Raw genomic sequence first — 21,739 nt, forward strand, 5'->3', positions numbered from 1 at the left:
GTTATGCCAAGATTCCCCAGCTACTATAATCAATGCCTCTGTGGGAGAAGGAAAACATTTCACAAGCATTCGATCGTTATCACCCGATCTACCTGTGCCTCCACCTTGCAGGATAAGGACATGTATGTCAAGAAACTTTTGTTCCTCAATACTACAGTTCATTATGTATATTCTACCCTTCTTAAAACTCCCAATGTGCATCAACTCACACTTATCAGGATTCAATTCCATCTGCCGATACTCTGCCTAACTTCCCCTGATTAATATCAGTCTGTAGCCGAGGACTATCCTCCTCACTATCAATCACACCACCAATTCACTTATCACCTGCAAATGTACTAATTACACAGTCTAAATCTACTCCCAAGTCGTTAATGAATACAACAAACAGCAAAGTTTCCAACACCGACCCCATAGTTGCCCCGCTGGCCACAGGCTTCAAGTCACAAATGCAACCCAACACCCTTCGTCTCCTATTAACACGCCAATTTTAGATCCGATTTTCCAATTTGCCTTGGATCCCATGAGGTGTAACGTTTTGGGCGAGCCTTCGGAATGGATCGTTGTCAAAGGCCTTAGTGGACGCCATTTAAAACACATCAGCTGCACGACACACATCGTTATTGGTTACGACACCCTGGGAATATTCGCAAACAATTTCAAACGCACATGCCCTGGAGTCCCATACAAGTGGATTAACGAATCAACTGTATAACACTTTCCCAAAGTCCTTTGCACTTGACTGCCCGATAATTTACAGTCACCATGTTTGTAATTTGAAACATAATTACTGTTTATTTATTATAAAAATAAAGTTGAAATATGTAGTAATTTGAGCTGGATAACAAGCAAGCTTACCTACTACCCCATTTTAACCGTTCCACCCTCTACCCACACACGGGGTAAAATAATAAGGATTAAGGTGAATAGGATAAGAGCCCTGAATTTGGAAAATGACTTCTTTGCAGCAGGCCCTCCTCTCGGCACGCTATTTTATCGATGCCACCAGTGTACAATTATGATGGTCTTATTGCAGGAACATCCATTCATTACTCATAGTCAGCAGGATGTCTTCTGGAAAGACATTTTAATCTTTTCTTATCTTGGCGATGAACCCAAAAAGCCAACCTTTGAGTCTGTTGCTCTCATAAAACTCTTTGCATAGCATCAGATCAAGCTTCCAGTTCCTGTTATAATCTCAATCTTTGAAGTTTTAATTAAATGACATCCAGCCTTTCTGGGGAGGAATTATTCATCAGATCGTTATGAGGGAGAGAGTTAGAGCTCCTCCATCCAGGCTTTAGAATCCAAAGTGAAGCCAAAATCAGTCTTGTCACACTGAGAAACAATTAAACGAAAGCAGAACCGATGACCACTTGTCATCAGCAAAACTCAGTATTGCGTCAGAGTTCATCGCCAGCCACGTAAGTGGAACTGAGTCATCAATGGTTTCTCTTGCTTGAATTAAAGGCACAGGTCCATTAATCGTCCAGTAATCAAAATTGTAAGAGCAAAAAAAAGTTAAAGAAAGAAGACACCAAGAACAAACAATGTTTAAAGAGAAGGCTGCTTACATGCCTCTCCTCCGAAAAGGATGAAACTTTTGGATATCAATGTTCCATTGTGAGGTATGCAATAAAGAAAACACAAATGCATACCCATATAACTAAGCCCCATTATGCAAATCCCCTTCTTAGTCTCTGCATTAGTAATGATTCAACCTTTAACATTCGGCAAAGCATCCGTGACAATATGATCTTTTCTGGGAATATGTACAATTATTAACATTGAACTGCTTTCGTGATCAAGTCCACTGCAATATTCCTGCCTTCCAGCTTTTTAACCTTTCCATAAACGCAAGTGGATTATAGTCTGTAAATGTGCAATGTGGCGAGCACACAATCGTCATCCGATATGACCGTCGGTCCCGCAAACCCTTCTTGGTATTCCACGGAGGACAGCGACTTTGCTGGCTGGCTCGGTGGCGTAGTGGTTAGCACTGCTACCGCATGGTGCCGAGGACCCGGAGTTCGATCCCAAGTGATACGAAGGTGGAGCAAACGATTGTACAGCCTGATCAAGAGTTGATTGATAAGAATGTTCCAGATCTCTTTGAATGATTTACTTGTGAGGGGAATGTTTATTCATGTGTACTAGGAAGAGTAGGTAAAAAGAGTCACAATTTTAAGAAATACGGGAGCAAGTCAATATTTAATGATATGAGATGAAGAGTTTGGGAGGAATATTGCAAGAAAAGGTGTTAATATGTGGAATTCAGGTTCGGAAGAGGAGTATTGTGTAAGGTTGCCATTATGTAAGGTAAGGTTACCATTATGTAAAGTAAGGTTGGAAAGTCCAGTGAAGAGTGGTGGTGGTAGGCGGAGTAACAGAGAAACTATCTTGTCCAGGAATACAGTTTATCTTGGGTAATTATATAGCTGGATAGCAGGTGGGTGTGATGCCTACTCTGGTTGATAATCCAGTGGAAAATCAGACAACTGAAATTTTGAAGGAAGAATATCCTGGGATTTTTCTGGATTGTGTAGCCACATGGTCGCAATGTCATAGGTCAAGGAAAGAGGATGAATCAAGGAGTGAAGATAAAGTTGAAGGTCAATTATCAGAAACGTTTTTTGATCAGTTGATTGGAAAATAACAAGAATAGGTGGGGGGTGAGGCGGATATTTTTACTTCAGGAAAATTGGTGGTGTTCCAACAGAAAGATATAGAAATGAAACGGGTGTGACAGAAAACATACACAGAAGAGGAATCTGAGTATATAGCAGAATGTTATCACCGAAAAGTATATTTTTCAACAAAACACATTGTTCAGTGGATGCATGTCTCCCGCCATTGCTACATTCAGTTCCATCGAGCCCAGTTCTTTTGGTGCACCATTGAAGATGATTGCCCCCGATTGAAGTATCCTTACTCGAGATTGCCTGTTGTCGTTTTTAATCACGATGCAAACATTACCTTTTCTTCCAAAATGTTCCGCCACTAACATTGATCTGCTTGGTCCACCTAAGTTCCAAGCACCAGGTACACACTGTCTTGATAGAATGTATCTGACCATTGTCCAGAGCGCAATCTGGAAACTGTTACACATTTCATCCCCTTTTACACCCACTATCCCAATCAATATTTGGGAAAGGATTTCCATTATAACTACTCTGCGATGGTTTCATCTCTTTGTAAGCTCCCTGCATATTTGATCTTGCATGCTCCTTTCTAGTTGGTGCTATCTGGACTACACTGAACAATGTGAGTGCATACTTTCTCTTCTTTTACCCAAAGTGACTCACTACTTCAGTTATCCTTCTTCAGCAATTCAATGCTTTCCTTTACCAATGTCAGTACTGTCCTTCCTATCTCCACCGTTTAAAAACAGCTTGTGCATAGGAATATTTACCACCCGTTCTTGCCTTCCTTGAACCAGATTTCTGTTATTGCCTCAATTCTGTATTTGCATATTGCAATCTGTGCCAACAAACACCCGACCTTATTTTATGTTCTCCGTGCATCTGCATACGTGATGCAGACGTCATTTCATTCTCGCTTACTGCGCCTTCACTCATTATTTTGTACTATGGTGCTCTCTGGCAATCATTGTGTTCTGTGCATCTTAAAATCCCTCTCAGATACCTGTTCCCCAACCAACTGCCAAGTTCGTATATTGTTGAGGGTCAGGAATAAACCAAATTCCGGTCCATCGAATGTAATACAAACAATCCACCATTGAGACAACATTCTGGTGTCACTTCGACGATCAGAGAAACGCCTTTCTAATTTAATCAGTTGAATTCCCTCCCGACGCTGACCTCAGGGAAATACGTTCAGAAATACAATAGATGCTCTACAGGGCAGACGGAGGACCTTCCGACCATCGAATAAGGTCCGACTCTGTGAAAGAGCAGCGCACCTAACCTTTAAGCAATATGTGGCAAATTAGCATGGCCAATCCACCTAATCCGCACATTCTCGGACTGTGGAACGAAACCGTAGCACCCAGGGGAAACCAAGCAGGCAGGGTGAGAATGCGCAAACTCCACACAGGCAGTCACCAGAGGTCGGAATCAAACAGTCCCATGACACCTTATGGGGTGGGGATGGGGAGGGGGGGGGGAGTGGAGGGGGTGCTCAATCGTGGTACATTCGAATCGCCGTTCTTCGGAGCAATCCCTGGATTTCTGGATTGTCAGGCGAGTGATAATGCCGAGTAAAGCTAAGTTAAATATACACCAGCCAATCGCTTATCTGTTTTACGACAATGACACTGTCTAATTCATTTCAGAAGGCGGAAGGTCCCCCCTGAACGCAAGGAGTGTAGTCATTTGGATAGAGTGATCTTGTTTACTGCTTCTCGGTCCTCTTATCGCCTGCAGATTTCGGTGATTCTTCCCGCTTCATGCGTTGTATTTCCGCCGCTCTCGGCGGGAGACTGAATCTGAACAATTAAGTTTCGGTGGGGAGGCTAGTGCTGTCAAGAGGACAGGGATGATTTTCGCTAACAGAATTAGAGGAATGTTAGGTCGATCATTTCGAGAATGAAATTCGACTTGAGAGTCAGCGACTGAAGTGTCTGTTGTACTTTAGACAGAGCACGAGATGCGGAATTTCAATCACTGTGGAATAGAAGCGCTGTCAATCAGAAAGGGCGTGGCGTGACTGTGAACAAAAAAGAAGGCGGAGCTTCCGGCCGCAAAGGCTGGAGCTCGGCTTTGCATATTCATTTTGTCTTTGTTATGTCAATAGCAACGGTTGTTCCTCCCCACAGCCCTCCCCAGTTACCCACGACTTTACCTCAAACTTGCTATCCTCTGTCTCCCACCGCCTTTCGATAGAAAACTCAATGTTCTCGGACACGCAGTGCTGGAGAATGCCGTACTGGTTCGTGATCAGCACATTGTTCTTGTTCCTAGCGCCCGGTAAGTAATGTTGGAGGCCGGGGATACGTTCCGATTCGAAGCACGAATACATCATCGATGCGGCATACAGCGTGTTCCACAAATAGAGACAAAAAGGATGAAATAAAAGAAGGAGCGTAAATAAAGGGGCGGAAGGATTGGACACAGTTCGTTGCTATTCATTTTTCCCTCGGGCAGCGCACTCACGAATGCGGGACTCCCTGCACCATCCGATGTTACGGTGGTGACGGGAAGGGTGGGGAGGGGGGACGGAATTATTCCCATTCACAAGGAGCAAGAAGGCAGCTTGTTGCTGCGACCTATCGGCGCGTTTCGGAGGAACAGGCGGCTCTCCGATTCCGTACCGCGCATTTCTTAGCGGCGCACGGAAGGATGGCGGTTGTATGCTGTCTGCCTGCCTCTTGTCAATGTGAATACCAATACGAGGTAATTACCAATAAGAGTAGATAAGGATAAGGATAAGGAAAGATAGGAGGACACGGATTTGTTAGCCAAATCTGTCCATGTGTCGTTTGGCCAAGAAAAACAACCGTTTGATTTGAATGGCTGTGCGCCGCACGGTCGTCCTCGCAGATTTGAGCCCACGAGTGCAACGGAAAACCGTTGTTTCAAGGCCATCGACACGAAAAACATCTGGCTTAATCTAACCTTAGCTATCTGGATTGAATGTATAGTTTTGGCTAGAATAATTTTACTGGAACCAGAATAACCCGCGCGAGAGCAGGCGAATTTGATTTTGAGCAAATATGGGAACTGAGGCCTTTCAGCCACTCGAACATGTTCAATCAGGGAATGGCTGCTCTGTGTACTGCTTGCATTCAATTCAATTCTCCTTATTTATCAATTTTACTTTTGCATTTATTCCCATGCTGAGTATTTTGGAATTCCTCTCGTGCCCAATAATGGCGTGACCCTCCTGACATAGAGCACAAAATAATAGTAATCTTTAATTTCACAAGTAGGCTTACATTAACACTGCAATTAAGTTTTTGCGAAAAGCCTCTAGTTACCCAATTCCAGCGCCTAATCGGGTACACTGAGGGAGAATTCATTCTGTCCAAACTACAGCACGTCTTTTGGGTTTCGTGGGAGGAAAGCGGAGCACCCGGAGGAAACCCACGCAGACACGGGGAGAACGTGCAGACTCCTCACAGTCAGTGACCCAAGCCGGGAATCGAACCTGGGACGCTGGCGCTGTGAAGTCATAGTACTAACCATTATGCTACCGTGCTGCCCTACATGACGTGCTGAGGCAAATTATGTCTCTGAGTCTATCAAATAAACACTTATAATTGCCTATCTCCGAAAGCAATGGATTCTCACATTGAGTTCAAGAGCGCGCGAAAAGGTGGAACTGTTTGTTCTCGTTCTGTTTCTAACTGCTTGTTCTCGTTCTGTTTCGAGGGTTTATTGAGTCTCAGAAGATCGTACAGACCCTGAAGCATGTATCCGTGAAAGAGGGAGAGTCTGTGTCTATCCCGTGTACCCAACTTGGTTCTGATAGTTACATGTACTGGTACCGACAGCCGTCAGATATGGGACTCCAGGATCTCTTGTATGCAGTAGAAGGAGGTGACCCTATCATGTCAGACGGGATCACGAAGCGGTTTACAGCCAAGAAAAGGGCAGACGGCGCCTTCGATCTGAAGATCGGGACTGTGCAGCTCAACGATACAGCTCGGTATTTCTGCGCCTCCAGTGTTGCACAGAGATACAGTTGGGCTGAACCGTGCTACAAAAACCCGCTCCTGGTCAAACACTAACGGGTCCTATTTGTCCAAAGGTAGATAGACAGATTGTCAGATGGGGACTTTAGAGAGATAGGTAGGCAGAAGTTTAAGTAGAGAACGCGGGACGTAAAGAAAGATAAACATATGGTTTGATTATTTGGCACATCAACAGATGCGTCGATGTCTCTCCCCTCTTTCTCGCCGTGGAATCGTTTTCCATCCGAGACGAGGCGGTCACTCTCTTTGCAATCTCCCTCCAACTACCCCGCTCCCCGCGCTCGCTATATCATTCTTTCTCCAGTCTCGTCCACTTAATCCTTTACCCTTTTCCCCACCGTTCCCATCTTCCTCCCTCATGCAAGAATTCTCCAATGCTCCCAGCTCCCCGCTCTTTCGCTCCTTGCCTCACCTGTTCACGACCTCAGTAAGTCACGTACTTCATTATTTTGCTTCCGTAACCCTCTGTGAAATACAAGGAGAGATTGTCAGTTAACTACATTGTCCTTTTTTTTTAGCAGGTACGCTAACTGTAACAGTTATGCAAAGGAACAGGTTTCTATCCGGCAACGTTGCGGGAATGGTGACAATAGGATGTTTTGTCCCAAGAGATCATCCGAGAACATATTGGTATCGACAGAATAATAACAGGCTCTTCGAGCTCCTCATCCATGCCTATCGGACAGGTGTTCCAGACATCACCGAGGGGTTCGAAGGGCGTGTGTCAGCATCCAGGGGGAAGGACGACTCCTACCACCTTACATTGTCCCAACTGCAACGCAATGACTCTGCAATGTATTACTGCGCTAGCGATCATACCACAGCATCAGAACTGCATGGTGACTCGCAGCATAAACCTACCACTTCGCATGATTGACAGGAGCAGGGTAATAAACCGCAATATCAAATCACAAAACCTATCGACTGTTTCTCGGTGATCGATATTTAGAGCAGATGGAATAGGTGCAGATGTTCGCCATTCCGCCCTGCGAGACAAGTCCAGCAGGCAATAAGATTATGGCTAATTTGTTTGTGTTCCTGTTTGCACATTCCCAATAACCGTGTAGCGAATGATTCTCCAATTTTTTGTTTAGACAGGGATCATGATCGGCGCAGGGTTGCTGGGCCGACGGGCCTGAAGCGGTGCAGAACTTTTATTTGTTCTTAGATGGACGTACAGTGGGATGAGGCCTGTGGGATGACATAGAAGGAATGGGAAGATGGATGAATGGATTAGCGAACGGACAAACTGATGGACGGTCGGACGGATGGACGGATGGATGGATGGATGTTAACTGAATACGATAGGTTATCACCGGAAATAAGCAAAACTCTCCAATCGACCAGTGAATTATTTAGTAGGTCAGAATGTCATCACAATTTAAATACAGCAATATGGTCAAGATGGAAACTATTGCTGTTTAGAATCTATGGGTTGTGTTTTGGGAACGTTTAGCCCTGAGGTTAGGAAAGTAGAGGGATTTGGACCTGTTACAATTTAGATTTATCATGGCTTTTTAATAAATACATTTAGAGCTCCCAATATTTTTTTCCAATTAAGGGGTAATATAGCGTGACGAATCCACCTACGCTGTACATCCTTAGGGTTGTGGAGGTGAAACCCACACAGACTCGGCGAGAACGTGCGAACTCCACAGATTTGTCCACAGGGACAGATTTATCGTGACTAACCATTCATGTTGTGGCGTGTATGATTTTCTTGTATTATTCCTTGGTTTACGATCCATATTAGCATAGATTATTATTATAAAAAGAGTGGAACATTTTTCACTGGTCTTCACTTCATTCCACACCTTATACAAAATTACAAAAACAAATACACATATCAACAGACATTCCACCGACAACCGAAGCATAAAAAGTGGCAAAGATTGGTGGGAGACTAGAGGACTGGGAAATCTTTTAGGGGCAACATAAAGCTACTAAAAAAGCTATAAAGAAGAGTAAGATAGATTTTGAGAGCAAACTTGCTCAGAATATCAAAACAGATAGTAATAGTTTCTACAAATATATGAATCAACAAAGAGTGGCTAAGGTAAATATTAGTCCTTTGGAGGATGAGAAGTGAGTTTTAATCAGATGGGAGATGAGGAAATGGCTGAGGAACTGAACAGGTGTTTTGGGTCGGTCTTCACAGTGGAAGACACAAATAACATGCCAGTGACTGATAGAAATGAGGCTATGACAGGTGAGGAGCTTGAGAGGATTGTTATCACTAAGGAGGTAGTGATGGGCAAGCTAATGGGGCTAAAGGTAGACAAGTCTCGTGGCACTGATGGAATGCGTCCCAGAGTGCTAAAAGAGATGGCTAGGGAAATTGCAAATGAACTACTGATAATTTACCGAAATTCACGAGACCCTGGGCTGGTCCCGGTGGATTGGAAATTAGCAAACATGACACCACTGTTTAAAAAAGGAGGCCGGCAGAAAGCGGGTAATTATAGGCCAGTGAGCTTAACTTCGGTAGTAGGGAAGATGCTGGAATCTATCATCAAGGAAGAAATAGCGAGGCATCTGGGTAGAAATTGTCCCATTGGGCAGACGCAGCATGAGTTCATTAAGGGCAGGTCGTGCCAAACTAATTTAGTGTAATTTTTTGAGGACATTACCAGTAACGGGGAGCAAATGGATGTGGTATATCTGAATTTCCAAAAAGCTTTTAACAAGATGCCACACAAAAGGCTGCTGCATGAGATAAAGATGCATGGCATTAAGGGTAAAGTAGTGACATGGATAGAGGATTGGTTAATTAATACAAAGAAAAGAGTGGGGATTAATGGGTGTTTCTCTGGTTGGCAATTAGTAGCTAGTGGTGTCCCTCAGGGATCAGTGTTGCCCCCACAATTGTTCACAATTTACATAGATGATATGGAGTTGGGGACCAAGGGCAATGTGTCCAAGTTTGCAGATGACACTAAGATGAGTGGTAAAGCCAAAAGTGCAGGAGGATACTGGAAGTCTGCAGAGGGATTTGGATAAGGTCTGACAGATGGAATACAATGTTGACAAATGTGAGTTTATCCATTTTGGTAGGGATAACAACAAACGGGAATATTATTTAAATGATAAAATATTAAAGCATGCCGCTGTGCAGAGAGAGACTTGGGTGTGCTAGTGCATGAGTCACAGAAGGTTGGTTTACAAGTGCAAAAGGTGATTAAGAAGGCGAATGGAATTTAGTCCTTTATTGCTAGAAGGATGGAGTTTAATACTAGGGAGGTTATGCTGCAATTCTATAAGGTATTAGTGAGGCCACACTTGGAGTATTGTGTTCAGTTTTGGTCTCGTTACTTAAGAAAGGACGTACTGGCACTGGAGGGTGTGCAGAGGAGATTCACTAGGTTAGTCCCCGAGCTGAAGGGGTTGGATTACGAGGCGAGGTTGAGTAGACTGGGACTGTACTCGTTCGAATTTAGAAGGATGAGGGGGTGATCTTATAGAAATATATACAATTATGAAGGGAATAGATAGGATAGATGCAGGCAGGTTGTTTCTACTGGCGGGTGAAAGCAGAACTAGGAGGCATAGCCTCAAAATAAGGGGTAGTAGATTTAGGACTGAGTTTAGGAGGAACGTCTTCTCCCAAAAGGTTGGGAATCTATGGAATGCCTTGCCCAGTGAAGCAGTAGAGGCTCCTCATTAAATGGTTTTAAGATAAAGGTAGATAGTTGTTTTGAAGAATAAAGGGATTAACGGTTGTGGTGTTCAGGCCGGAAACTGGAGCTGAGTCCACAAAAGATCATCCATGATCTCATTGAATGGTGGCTCAGGCTCGAGATGGCAGATGGCCTACTCCTGCTCCTTGTTCTTATGTTTCTTATGTTTCCACACTTCCATTTTGGTATTTTGAGCACCTTAGCATTTAACATCAGGTGGGTTCTTAACTATAGTATCGGAAGGGTTTAATCATCAGTCTTTAAATCTACGAATGTATCTATCCGACTATCTATCTATCTATCTATCTATCTATCTATCTATCTATCTATCTATCTATCTATCTATCTATCTATCTATCTATCTATCTATCTATCTATCTATCTATCTATCTATCTATCTATCTATCTATCTATCTATCTATCTATCTATCTATCTATCTATCTATCTATCTATCTATCTATCTATCTATCTATCTATCTATCTATCTATCTATCTATCTATCTATCTATCTATCTATCTATCTATCTATCTATCTATCTATCTATCTATCTATCTATCTATCTATCTATCTATCTATCTATCTATCTATCTATCTATCTATCTATCTATCTATCTATCTATCTATCTATCTATCTATCTATCTATCTATCTATCTATCTATCTATTTATCTATCTATCTATCTATCTATCTATCTATTTATCTATCTATCTATCTATATAAGTTTTTTTAATCAGTGCAATCTATTTTCAAAAATGATGGAACAATTTTTTCACATCAATCATGCAAAAGAATCCTTCCTTCATTCAACATCTAGCAAAGTGGTATCGTTGCTCTTTAGGCGCTGGGGACCCAGATTCGTTTTGTACCACGCGTGACTGTCTACGTTGATTTGCACGTTGTCTACATGGATTTCCTGCCTTCATAGAGAATCATCCAGGCTCGAAACGTTAGCTCCCTTTTCTCTCCACAGATGCTTTCATACCTGCTGATTTTGTCCAGTATTTTCTGTTTTTGTTTCATATTCCAGCATCCACGTTAATTTGCCTTTCGCTCGGTTTCTTCTCATGCTAAACTTCCCCTTTGTGCCTAAAGATTAGTTGTGGATAGGCAGTGGATTGGGCGTAGATAAGATACTCTTTCAAACAGTCGTTGAAGACTCGACTGGCCGAATAGTCTCCTTCTGCACTGCAGGGTTTAAAAGATTCGTCGATTCTGAGCAAATGACCCGGTGTAATACATGTGTCGGCATCTGCGATGAAAAAATGGAGACGAGAATTTGTAAATCGACACATAACACACTCGGTTACATCAGTTACTCGTTGTATGGTCGTTGTTGCAATATTTGTTCCTTTTATCCAATTACATAATGCCGGCTTCCTCTGCTTACCGATTTACTGAACTCCAAGTATTTTCGCAGCAACTATTCTCACTTTACTTTAAAGGATGAACATCCTCTATTTTACTCGCCTTCCGATCTTTAAGAATAACAAGACCAGCTTTTCCGTTCCCTCATTCTTCCCAATCGTCCTCGAATGTTCTCAGTGGAAGGCAGCGAAAAACACAAGCGTAAAGAATATAATTAATGGCACAGGAATTAAATGGCTTTGCAAATATTCGCACTTTGAATAGTCCACATGGCTTTCTAGATACCATCAAGTTGGGACACCTGTCTCTTGAGAGCGGTTTCAGAAAAGTTGCAAACCGTTTACCGCTTATCCAAATTCCATTTTGATGTGTTTTAACAGCAAACTGAAAATAGTGAAACTTTTAATTTTTCAAGTATTCTTCAGAACGGAAATGAGACCGCTTATCAGTTACCGTAGGAGCCTAGCTAGCAAAGTCTGAAATTGCGATGCAGAGACTTGAGATCATAATCCTACCAGCTGCAACAATATAGCTGTTCAATGAATTAAATTAGCAACCAAAGTTGAATATCAGTTCGCATTGCCATGAATCTGTCCAATTGTCCAAAAAGAAACTATATTTGTTAGCGGGGTTGGGGGTCGGGAGAGTGGGGTTGGCGGACCGGGTAAAAAAGAGGAATTCTGGCATGTTTACTTCAATGCGATTTGCTATTAAGCTACCACTGAATTTGGCAGTCGAGTTCTTCGGGTACAATCAATCAGACGTTTTAGCACCATCTTGTCAAGGACAATTCGTTATGGGAGCCCATCCAGGAATGCAATGAATGCATTATTTACCTCCATCTGAGAGCAAGCTTGGTTTAACACTGTCAGTATAATATGACATAACTGCTAGTGCAGTGCAGATGTTTTATTGTCCCTCAGACAGACCATGACTCAGTCCACAAACCGTGTGTAAATATTCATTAATATTCATTAGAAGGGGAACTCGTTAGAACAGAAAGTAGCACTGTATGAAAACATGGGAACAGTGAATCAAAATGTTTCATGCTTTATGCCCATGGGTTTTCAGTCTGCTCATTGCGAAAGTTATCCAATTCTTCTCAAGAAGCATCCTCCCGGTACTTCTTTTCATTCACAGAATTTACAGTGCAGAAGGTGGCCATTCGGCCCATAGAGGCTGTACTGGCTCTTGGAAAGAGCACCATAACAAAGCGCATACCTCCACCATATCCCAGTAACTCCACCCAACACTAAGGGCAATTTTGGACACGAAGGGCAATTTAGCATGGCCAATCCACCTAACCTGCACGTCTTTGGACTGTGGGAGGAAATCAGAGCACCCGGAAGAAACACCACGCACACACGGGGAGAACGTGCAGACGCCGCACAGACAGTGACCGAAGCCGGGAATCGCATCTGGGACCTTGGCGCTGTGAAGCAATTGTGCTAACCATTATGCTACCATGCTGCCCCTAGAAAGAGCGAGGGTATTGTCTCACCCTGTTGATAATAATGATCACTTATTGCCACATGAAGTTACTGCCCTTGTCGCCACATTCCAGTGCCGGTTCTGGGAAGCAGGTACGGGAATTGAAGTGCATTGTTCTGCATTACAAGCCAGCTTCTTAGCGCACTGTGTTAAACCAGCCCTGTACATCATTTCCAGATTGCTGCCCACACAAAGTTACTTGTTTCGTTCTTGGTATTGAAGTAACTGAACAGGTCATCTGTGATCTACCGATATGTGGGCACGTGAGGATAGACATCCCACAACCTTATAAGGTCCACGTGAAATATTATCTTCTAATTTCCTACTCTCTCCCATCGCGCTTTGCAACATAATTCTACTTTAGGGCTCAAGACGTGATGCAGATTGATGGGAAAATGCAACCCTCCAAGAGGCGATTCAGTCGGCCGGTCTCGTGTTTTCTTTGTCTGGAATGCAGAACTTTAGGTAGTTACGAAAATATGAGCTGCCATGGAAGATGTTTCTCAACTGTCCCGACATTTTTTGGGGGTCTTGCCGGAATGCTTGCGATCTGAATTCAAAAGGACATTCGCGATTGATCAATCTTCCTCCTGCCGAATCTGGGAATGCATTGGAATCAAATTGCTTGGAATCACGTTAGTGCAGATCCAAATGCACAAACCATGTCTCACTGGGTTACAAAGAAGCTGGTTATAAAAGCTGTTATATAAAATAGGACTTCCATTGACTTGGAGAGGTATTTATTTTCATATGTAGCTTTTAATGAGGATGATCATGTGCGTCTGAATTCAATGGTGTATCTCCTATCCAATGGTGACCATCGAAGAGACTTGTCTGCCAGATTATTTTGAGTGGTCGACATATTCGGGAGTCTCTCGATGAACATATATGTGAGGTGGAAAAAAACAAAGAATGCTCGAACAATCATCAGGTTTAGCAACATATGCAATGAGAGAAAACGGTGTGAACGTTCGAGTCCACCGGAATCTTCAGAAATAAAAGAGAGAAAAATAGTGGTGGAAAGCCTACTGTCCGGGAAGGATGGAACAGCTAGAACAGATTCGTGGGAACTGTGAGCGACTGAAAGAAAGATTAGCAAAGCTTAGACAATAATGCATGAACTATGAAAGGGAGGGGGATAAAGATGTAGGAGAAAAGTCAAAGTCTAACTTGTTGTTGTCGATGTTGTTTCCTGAAGATGCGGAGCTGCTGTTTCACTTAGCGTCTGGTTTTACCTGAGAATTACAGAACGCCAAGGACGAGCAGGTGGGGATCAACTGCAGGTCTTAAGTTTATATGGCAAACAATAGGAATTCCGTGGTCATGCTTTTGTGCTGACCGAAGGTGTTCTGCAAAATGGTAAGAAGTCTTACAACACCAGGTTAAAGTCCAACAGGTTTGTTTCAAACACGAGCTTTCGGAGCACGGCTCCTTCTTCAGGTAAATGGAAAGGCTTGTTCCAGAAATGTTTATATAGACACAGTCAGAGATGCCCCGGAATGCGAGCACCTGCAGGCAATCAAATCATCAAAGATGCAGAGAGAGAGGTAACTCCAGGTTAAAGAGGTGTGAATTGTCCCAAGCCAGTTCAGTCGGTAGGCCTCTGCAAGTCCAGGCTTATTGGTGGGGGCCGAATGTAATGCGACATGAATCCCAGATCCCGGTTGAGTCCGCATTCATGCGTGCGGAACTTAGCTATAAGTTTTTGCTCAGCAATTTTGCGTTGTCGCGTCTCCTGAAGGCCTCCTTGTAGAATGCTGACCCGGAGATCAAAGGCTGAATGTCCTTGACTGCTGAAGTGTTCCCCAACTGGAAGGGAACAGTCCTGCCTGTTGATAGTCGCACGATGCCCGTTTATTCGTTGTCGCAGTGTCTGCATGGTCTCGCCAATGTACCACGCTTCGGGACATCCTTTCCTGCAGCGTATGAGGTAGACTACATTGGTCGAGTCGCACGAGTATGCGCCGCGTACCTGGTGGGTGGTGTTTCCACGTGTAATGGTGGTGTCCATGTCGATGATCTGGCATGTCTTGCAGAGATTACCCTGGCAGGGTTTTGTGGTGTTGTGGTTGCTGTTCTGAAGGCTGGGTAATTTGCTGCAAACAATGGTTTGTTTGAGGTTGCGCGGTTGTTTGAAGGCCAGTAGTGGGGGTGTGGGGATGACCTTGGCAAGATGTCCATCCTCGCTGATGATGTGTTGGAGGCTGCGAAGAAGATGTCGTAGTTTCTCCGCCCCAGGAAAGTACTGGACGACGAAGGGTACTCTGTCAGTGGTGTCCCGTGTTTGTCTTCTGAGGAGGTCGGTGCGGTTTTTTGCTGTGGCGCGGTGGAACTGTCGATTAATGAGTCGAGCGCCATATCCCGTTCGTACGAGGGCATCTTTCAGCATCTGTAGGTGTCTGTTGCGCTCCTCCTTGTCTGAGCAGATCCTGTGTATACGGAGGGCTTGTCCATAGGGGATGGCTTCTTTAATGTGTTTCGGGTGAAAGCTGGAGAAGTGGAGCATCGTGAGATTATCTGTGGGCTTGCGGTAAAGCGAGGTGCTGAGGTGACCGTCCTTGATGGAGACGAGTGTGTCCAAGAATGGAACTGAATTTGGAGAATAGTCCATGGTGAGTTTGATGGTGGGATGGAACTTATTGATGTCATCGTGTAGTCGTTTCAGTGATGTCTCGCCGTGGGTCCAAAGGAAAAAAATGTCATCGATGTATCTGGTGTATAGCATCGGTTGAAAGTCCTGTGTGGTGAGGAAGTCCTGTTCAAACTTGTGCATGAAGATGTTGGCATATTGAGGTGCAAATTTGGTCCCCATGGCTGTTCCGTGCGTCTGGATGAAGAATTTGTTGTCGAAGGTGAAGACGTTGTGGTCTAGAATGAAACGGATGAGTTGCAGAATTGCGTCTGGAGATTGGCAGTTGTCGGTGTTGAGGACTGAGGCTGTTGCAGCAATGCCGTCGTCATGGGGGATGCTGGTGTAGAGTGCCGAGACATCCATTGTGACGAGGAATGTTCCTGGTTCAACTGGTCCATGGGTGCTGAGTTTCTGTAGGAAGTCCGTCGTGTCGCGACAGAAGCTGGGTGTACCTTGTACGATGGGTTTCAAGATGCCCTCGATGTGGCCAGAGAGGTTCTCACACAGGGTCCCATTGCCTGAAACGATAGGACGGCCTGGTGTGTTGGCCTTGTGTATTTTCGGGAGGCAGTAGAGATCTCCAATGCGGGGATTACGTGGGATGAGAGCACGTAGGGTGTTCTGAAGGTCTGGATCTAAGGTCTTGATCAGTCTGCTGAGTTGGCGGATGTGTTCCTTGGTTGGATCTGCGGGTAACTGCCTGTAGTGTTCCTGGTTGTCGAGTTGTCGGTATACTTCTTTGCAGTAGTCTGTTCTGTTCAGTATGACGGTGGCCCCTCCTTTGTCTGCTGGTTTGATGACGATGTTGCGGTTGGTCTTGAGAGTGCGGATGGCGTTGCGTTGTGCTTGGGTGACGTTTGAGGCTGCCTTGTGATTGCGAGTGATGAATCTGGCATTGACACGACTTCTGACGGCTTGAGCATACATGTCGAGTCTAGGGCAGCGGCCTTCCGGAGGGGTCCAATTTGACTCTTTCCTTTTCGGTTGCTGCACTGCAGATCTCGCGGTCTGCTGTTCCGGTTCATTGGTCGTGTCCCTGGGTTCGCTGTCGGCCTCTTGGGGTCTGTGGAAGAATTCCCGGAGCCTCATTCGCCTGATGAATTCCTCCGTATCTGCCGCGAGACTGATGGGGTCCATTTTGGTGGTGGTGCAGAAATTGAGCCCTCTGCTGAGGACTTCGATTTCGTCTGGTTGAAGGGTGTAGTCTGACAAGTTGACAATGGATTTCCCTGTATTGTTTTCGACTGTTGTACCGGGAGAAGCTTGATTGCTGCTGGTGGTGATGCCAAGTTTCTCAAGCTTCCTGTTCTTGGTGTGCATGTAGGTGGCATAGTATTGCTGTCTCATCTGTTTGGCGGTGTTCCGCAGCTGGTCTGCTGTGTCCTGAGCGCAAGTTGAGAATATGGCCTCTCTCTTGGTTTCCAGGTTGCGTCGACTGCTGTAGAGTTGGTGTACGAGGTGTTTGAGGAGTGTGACAGAGGTGCGGTGGCAGAGTCTTTCAGCGTAGTCTGTGTTGTAAGTCGACTTGAGTGGGTTTTTGATCTGTAGTCCTTTCGGGATCTTGTCTGCTTTTTTGCATCTTTGTAGAAACTGAATGTCAGTGTCTATATGCGCGATCTTCCTGGAGATCCTCTCCACTTTGAGCCGGCAGTTTGCGGTGTCAATGGTAGCCATGATGTGGAGATGCCGGCGTTGGACTGGGGTGAGCACAGTAAGAAGTCTTACAACACCAGGTTAAAGTCCAACAGGTTTGTTTCACCGTGGTGGAGGCATGTCCCGATCAAATGAATGAAATGGAGCACACATTATGATTCATAAGGTAGACGTGTGAAATGTTAAGGGAAGGCAGCGTGGTTGCAGGGTAGGGTTGGGAGGGGGGAGGGGGGTGGGGGGGGCGGGGCAGGGGTTGTCGGTGGCGAACCTAGCGCAAGCTGAATTGTTCATTTGGAGGGCCGGTGAACACACGCTCCTGCGAATGGCGTCCGCCTGCGACTCTGGAATTCATTGTAATTTCTGCAGGCTGCCACAAGGTGGGAGAGTTGTCCAACAAATAAGAGCCCTTTGATTCCAGGCTGCGCTATTGGCTCCGTTCATTCCAGCAGCTGCTTCTCACATTGCGTCTATCTTTCACTCTCCCTTTTATATTCTCCTTGTTTATTACATAAGGTCGTCATAACGCCGGTTGACCAGCCTTGTGCATCTATATGCCTAACAACCATGGTTATTTGGAATTCATGTGCGATTATACATCTGGTTGCCCTTACGAACGCGAGTCCTTATTATGCAGCGAGGCTCCGTACGGGCACTGAAAACTGGCAAGCCTCCATCTGTGACTGACATTTGCTCTTGCTATTAATTCACACTTTTATTAATTTTCACCAGTGTATCGGTGTTGTTCAGCCAGGAATGTAGAACAATTGTACTGAGTAAAGAAGCTGAGTGAGAAACACGGGAATGAAGACAACTACAGCGACGTGGGTAACGGAGAGAGACAAATGAAAGTGGAAACTCCAGTCTGCGATGCTGAAAACAGCGAGGATTAGATTTGGGAAACAGATGGATAAAGACAGCAAGAGGTAGGGAATTACAGTGACATGTAGATCAACACAGGTACAGAATGTGAGGAAAATAAGAAAATCGAGAGAGGCATGAATGCATAGAGAGATATATTAGAGATAGAAGTACAGTTTGAGATGGAGAATTCAGGGAAATACGAGGGAGTTTATAGTAGATACAGGAAGAGGGAGAAATAGGGAGACTTAGAGATAGAAATAATGGGAAGATGGATGATGTGGAAATTTAACAGTTACGGGGAGGTGAACAGATGAGGTGCGATGAGACAGATAGATAGACAGAAAGACAGACAAACGGATGGCTAGATAGATAGATAGATAGATGGATGGATGGATGGATGGATGGATGGGTGGATGGATAGATAGATAGATAGATAGATAGATAGATAGATAGATAGATAGATAGATAGATAGATAGATAGATAGATAGATAGATAGATAGATAGATAGATAGATAGATAGATAGATAGATAGATAGATAGATAGATAGATAGATAGATAGATAGATAGACAGATAAATAGATCGATAGATCGATAGATAGATAGATAGATAGATAGATAGATAGATAGATAGATAGATAGATAGATAGATAGATAGATAGATAGATAGATAGATAGATAGATAGATAGATAGATAGATAGATAGATAGCTAGATAGATAGATAGATAGATAGATAGATAGATAGATAGATAGATAGATAGATAGATAGATAGATAGATAGATAGATAGATAGACAGACAGACAGACAGGCGGATGGAGGTAGGTAGATAGGTGAATAGAGCGAGAGAAAGATAGAGAGTGTGAGAGAGATATATAGATAGATAGACAAATAGGTAGATAGATAGATCGACAGATACTGAAATAAATAGTGTTGTCATGATGGCAGCAGAAGGAAGACACTGTTGTGAAATGTTGTTGTCAAAATCAGAAAGCTCCAGACTATAAAATGCAATGAAATGTCGACCCAAAGGTGTTTTTGAGACCAGATGTATCACCGTGGGGACAAACAACTTCCACTGTGCCTGATTTACTGGCGTGGTCGCTACAGGAACTCGCCCCTTTGACAGTAATCCCTAGCACGTCCGTCCGGATGGTGTTGCAATGAATCCTGCCTTTGGCACTGACTCCTGATTGGGTTTCTCTTTGGAAATATCAAACGCACCAATCCGGAAGGCAAGGCAGGAGGAGCGAGCTGTCCTGGATGGGTGACCAATCTCTGGGAGTGCTCGCCTGCGTCTACGAGTTCCTGTATGCGTCTCTAACACTGTGAATGCTGAACAGTACTTCGGAGAAGGGACCAGACTGACTGTTTTAGGTGAGTTTTTCAAGCCTCAGTCGTGTATATGTCATTGGTAATTGGCCATGGGTAGAATATGTTTTTTTTGCTTTAGCTCAACGGCCGCTGGAGCATTGGAAACAGGTATTGTCCAATATTCAACATCGCTACGCCATTGTGTCTGACGTTGGAGTTTTGCGTTCCAGCGAAACAGGAAGAGGGACAATTAAAAAGGGTATACAAAAAAATACATTGAGAGAAAAAGAGTACGTGAAGTGGAGACAGGGCGAAAAGAGGGGGCGATTGGGTTTTGCAGCTGAAGTAAGAAATCGTTGAAAGGGGTGCAGAGAAGCAAAATTAAGTGATGACGGAAGAAATACAGGGAGATAAACCGGGAGAGGAATATGGAGAATGTCGTGGCGGCAGTGAGCTTGATCGCAAAAACAAACGGATAGGAAGAGAGAAATGAGCCACTTGGAAAGAAATATTTTGAGAGGTAGATGCATCCAAGAGGGTTAGACAATGAAATATTTCCAGAAAAGGAAGAAGAAATAAACGCAGAGTAGAAAATAGACTGAAAGTCCTTACCCCGTTCTTTCACCATTGCTTCGGCGATATTTTATTCAATATAATTCGTGATGTTAAGCTTGATTTAGATCAAGCTAATATTTCAGGCAATGCGTTCCAATTTCCCACGGTCTCTGCGCGGGATTAATGTTCCGCCGTCCGCCCTTATGGTTCAGTTGACAAAACATCTTCAAACTCTGTACGTTCGGTCAGGGAACCACTTGAAAATTAGAAGAGGTACCTTTTATTCTATCAAAACCTTCCATGGTTGTGAACACCAAAAAATCACGTCTGACTTGTGATTTGTCGTGAGGGCTAAAATAGAGACTTCTTCAGTATTTGCGTCGTCGCTGAACACTGGGACCGTATTATGAGACGTTTCTTTATTTGTCTCTCGTCAAGTTGTCCCAATTGAAAGTCTCACTCCCTATAATTGGGATCATTCTGTTTGGGTTTTCTTGCGGAAAACCATCACCAGCAATCGGGTTCACAGTCACTTCTGAAAACAGGTGTTCAAACGTGACCTAGCACAACATCGCCTTTAATTTAAATTAATCATAATTGTTAAAAACACAATTCTTCCACACTAGCCAAATCAAAAGAGTATTAGTAAATTCATAAAGGTGTGCAAAAATAGCAGAATTAGGTAGTTACACCCATTTTGTCGATACCAAATATTTGTAGACCATATAATTAGAAACACGGCCACATAATTCAGATTTTCAAGCATGCTCTGTTATTGAATAACATCGTGTTGATCCACCACTCACTACCTCTACTTTCCTGTCTCCGGTCCAAAAACGTCAATTCACCAACTGATTTAAACCCTATCGATCTCCGCCTTGAAAATGTTCAAAGGACGCGGCCTCTTAAGGTTCCTGACCTAAATAGTTCCAAATTTCAATCACCCCATGGGAGAATAAATCCATTCAAAATGAGCTGCCCCTTAATCTGAGACTATCCGAGCTTGTCAAACACTGTCCCACGAGTGGAAACATCCTCGCAAAAGTTAGTCTGTCTAACGCCCGAAGAATCGTATGTTTCAATCATATCACCCATCATTTTTCTGCGCTCTAAGGACGACAGATTCAACATTTTAAACTTGGTATTCCCTCCATAGCTGGGATGATGTCAGTAAACGACCCCTGCATTGCCGCAAGTGCTACTGTGCCTTTCCGTAAATAAGCAGGTCAAACCTGCACGTTATTCCTCATATGGCGCACTAGTACCTTGCACTTCATGGAACAACAGTTCATTACTTCCATACTCCAGCTCTCTTGAAATAAAAGCCAGCATTGAATTTGCCTTCTCTATTACCTTCTAAATATGTGCGGGTAGGTGGATTGTCCACGCTAAATTGCCACTTATTAGGGAAAATAAAGCCTGTACTCTGAATTTCAAAAAATCTGGCCTGCAGATGTCTGAATTGTTGCCTCATTCTCTATTTGAACAAGGGTGCGACATAGGCAGTTTTTATCGGCCATAGCTGCAAAATCTAAC

The 21,739-nt window shown here is 43.9% G+C and overlaps 1 protein-coding gene across 1 annotated transcript in view; it reads left to right on the plus strand.

The window, feature by feature from the left end:
- Window positions 1-4,864: 4,864 nt before the first annotated feature.
- LOC119968036 (M1-specific T cell receptor beta chain-like) overlaps window positions 4,865-21,739 on the plus strand; it is a 40,298-nt gene continuing 23,423 nt past the window's right edge. Inside the window, exons 1-4 of the mRNA XM_038801139.1 lie at window positions 4,865-4,928; window positions 6,333-6,644; window positions 7,177-7,450; window positions 19,620-19,711. Coding sequence (XP_038657067.1) covers window positions 4,880-4,928; window positions 6,333-6,644; window positions 7,177-7,450; window positions 19,620-19,711 — 727 coding nt within the window. The 5' untranslated portion in view covers window positions 4,865-4,879. The remainder of the gene's footprint in view (window positions 4,929-6,332; window positions 6,645-7,176; window positions 7,451-19,619; window positions 19,712-21,739) is intronic.

The sequence above is a fragment of the Scyliorhinus canicula genome, chromosome 6 (assembly GCF_902713615.1).
Source record: "Scyliorhinus canicula chromosome 6, sScyCan1.1, whole genome shotgun sequence".
In the NCBI taxonomy this organism is placed as follows: domain Eukaryota; kingdom Metazoa; phylum Chordata; class Chondrichthyes; order Carcharhiniformes; family Scyliorhinidae; genus Scyliorhinus; species Scyliorhinus canicula.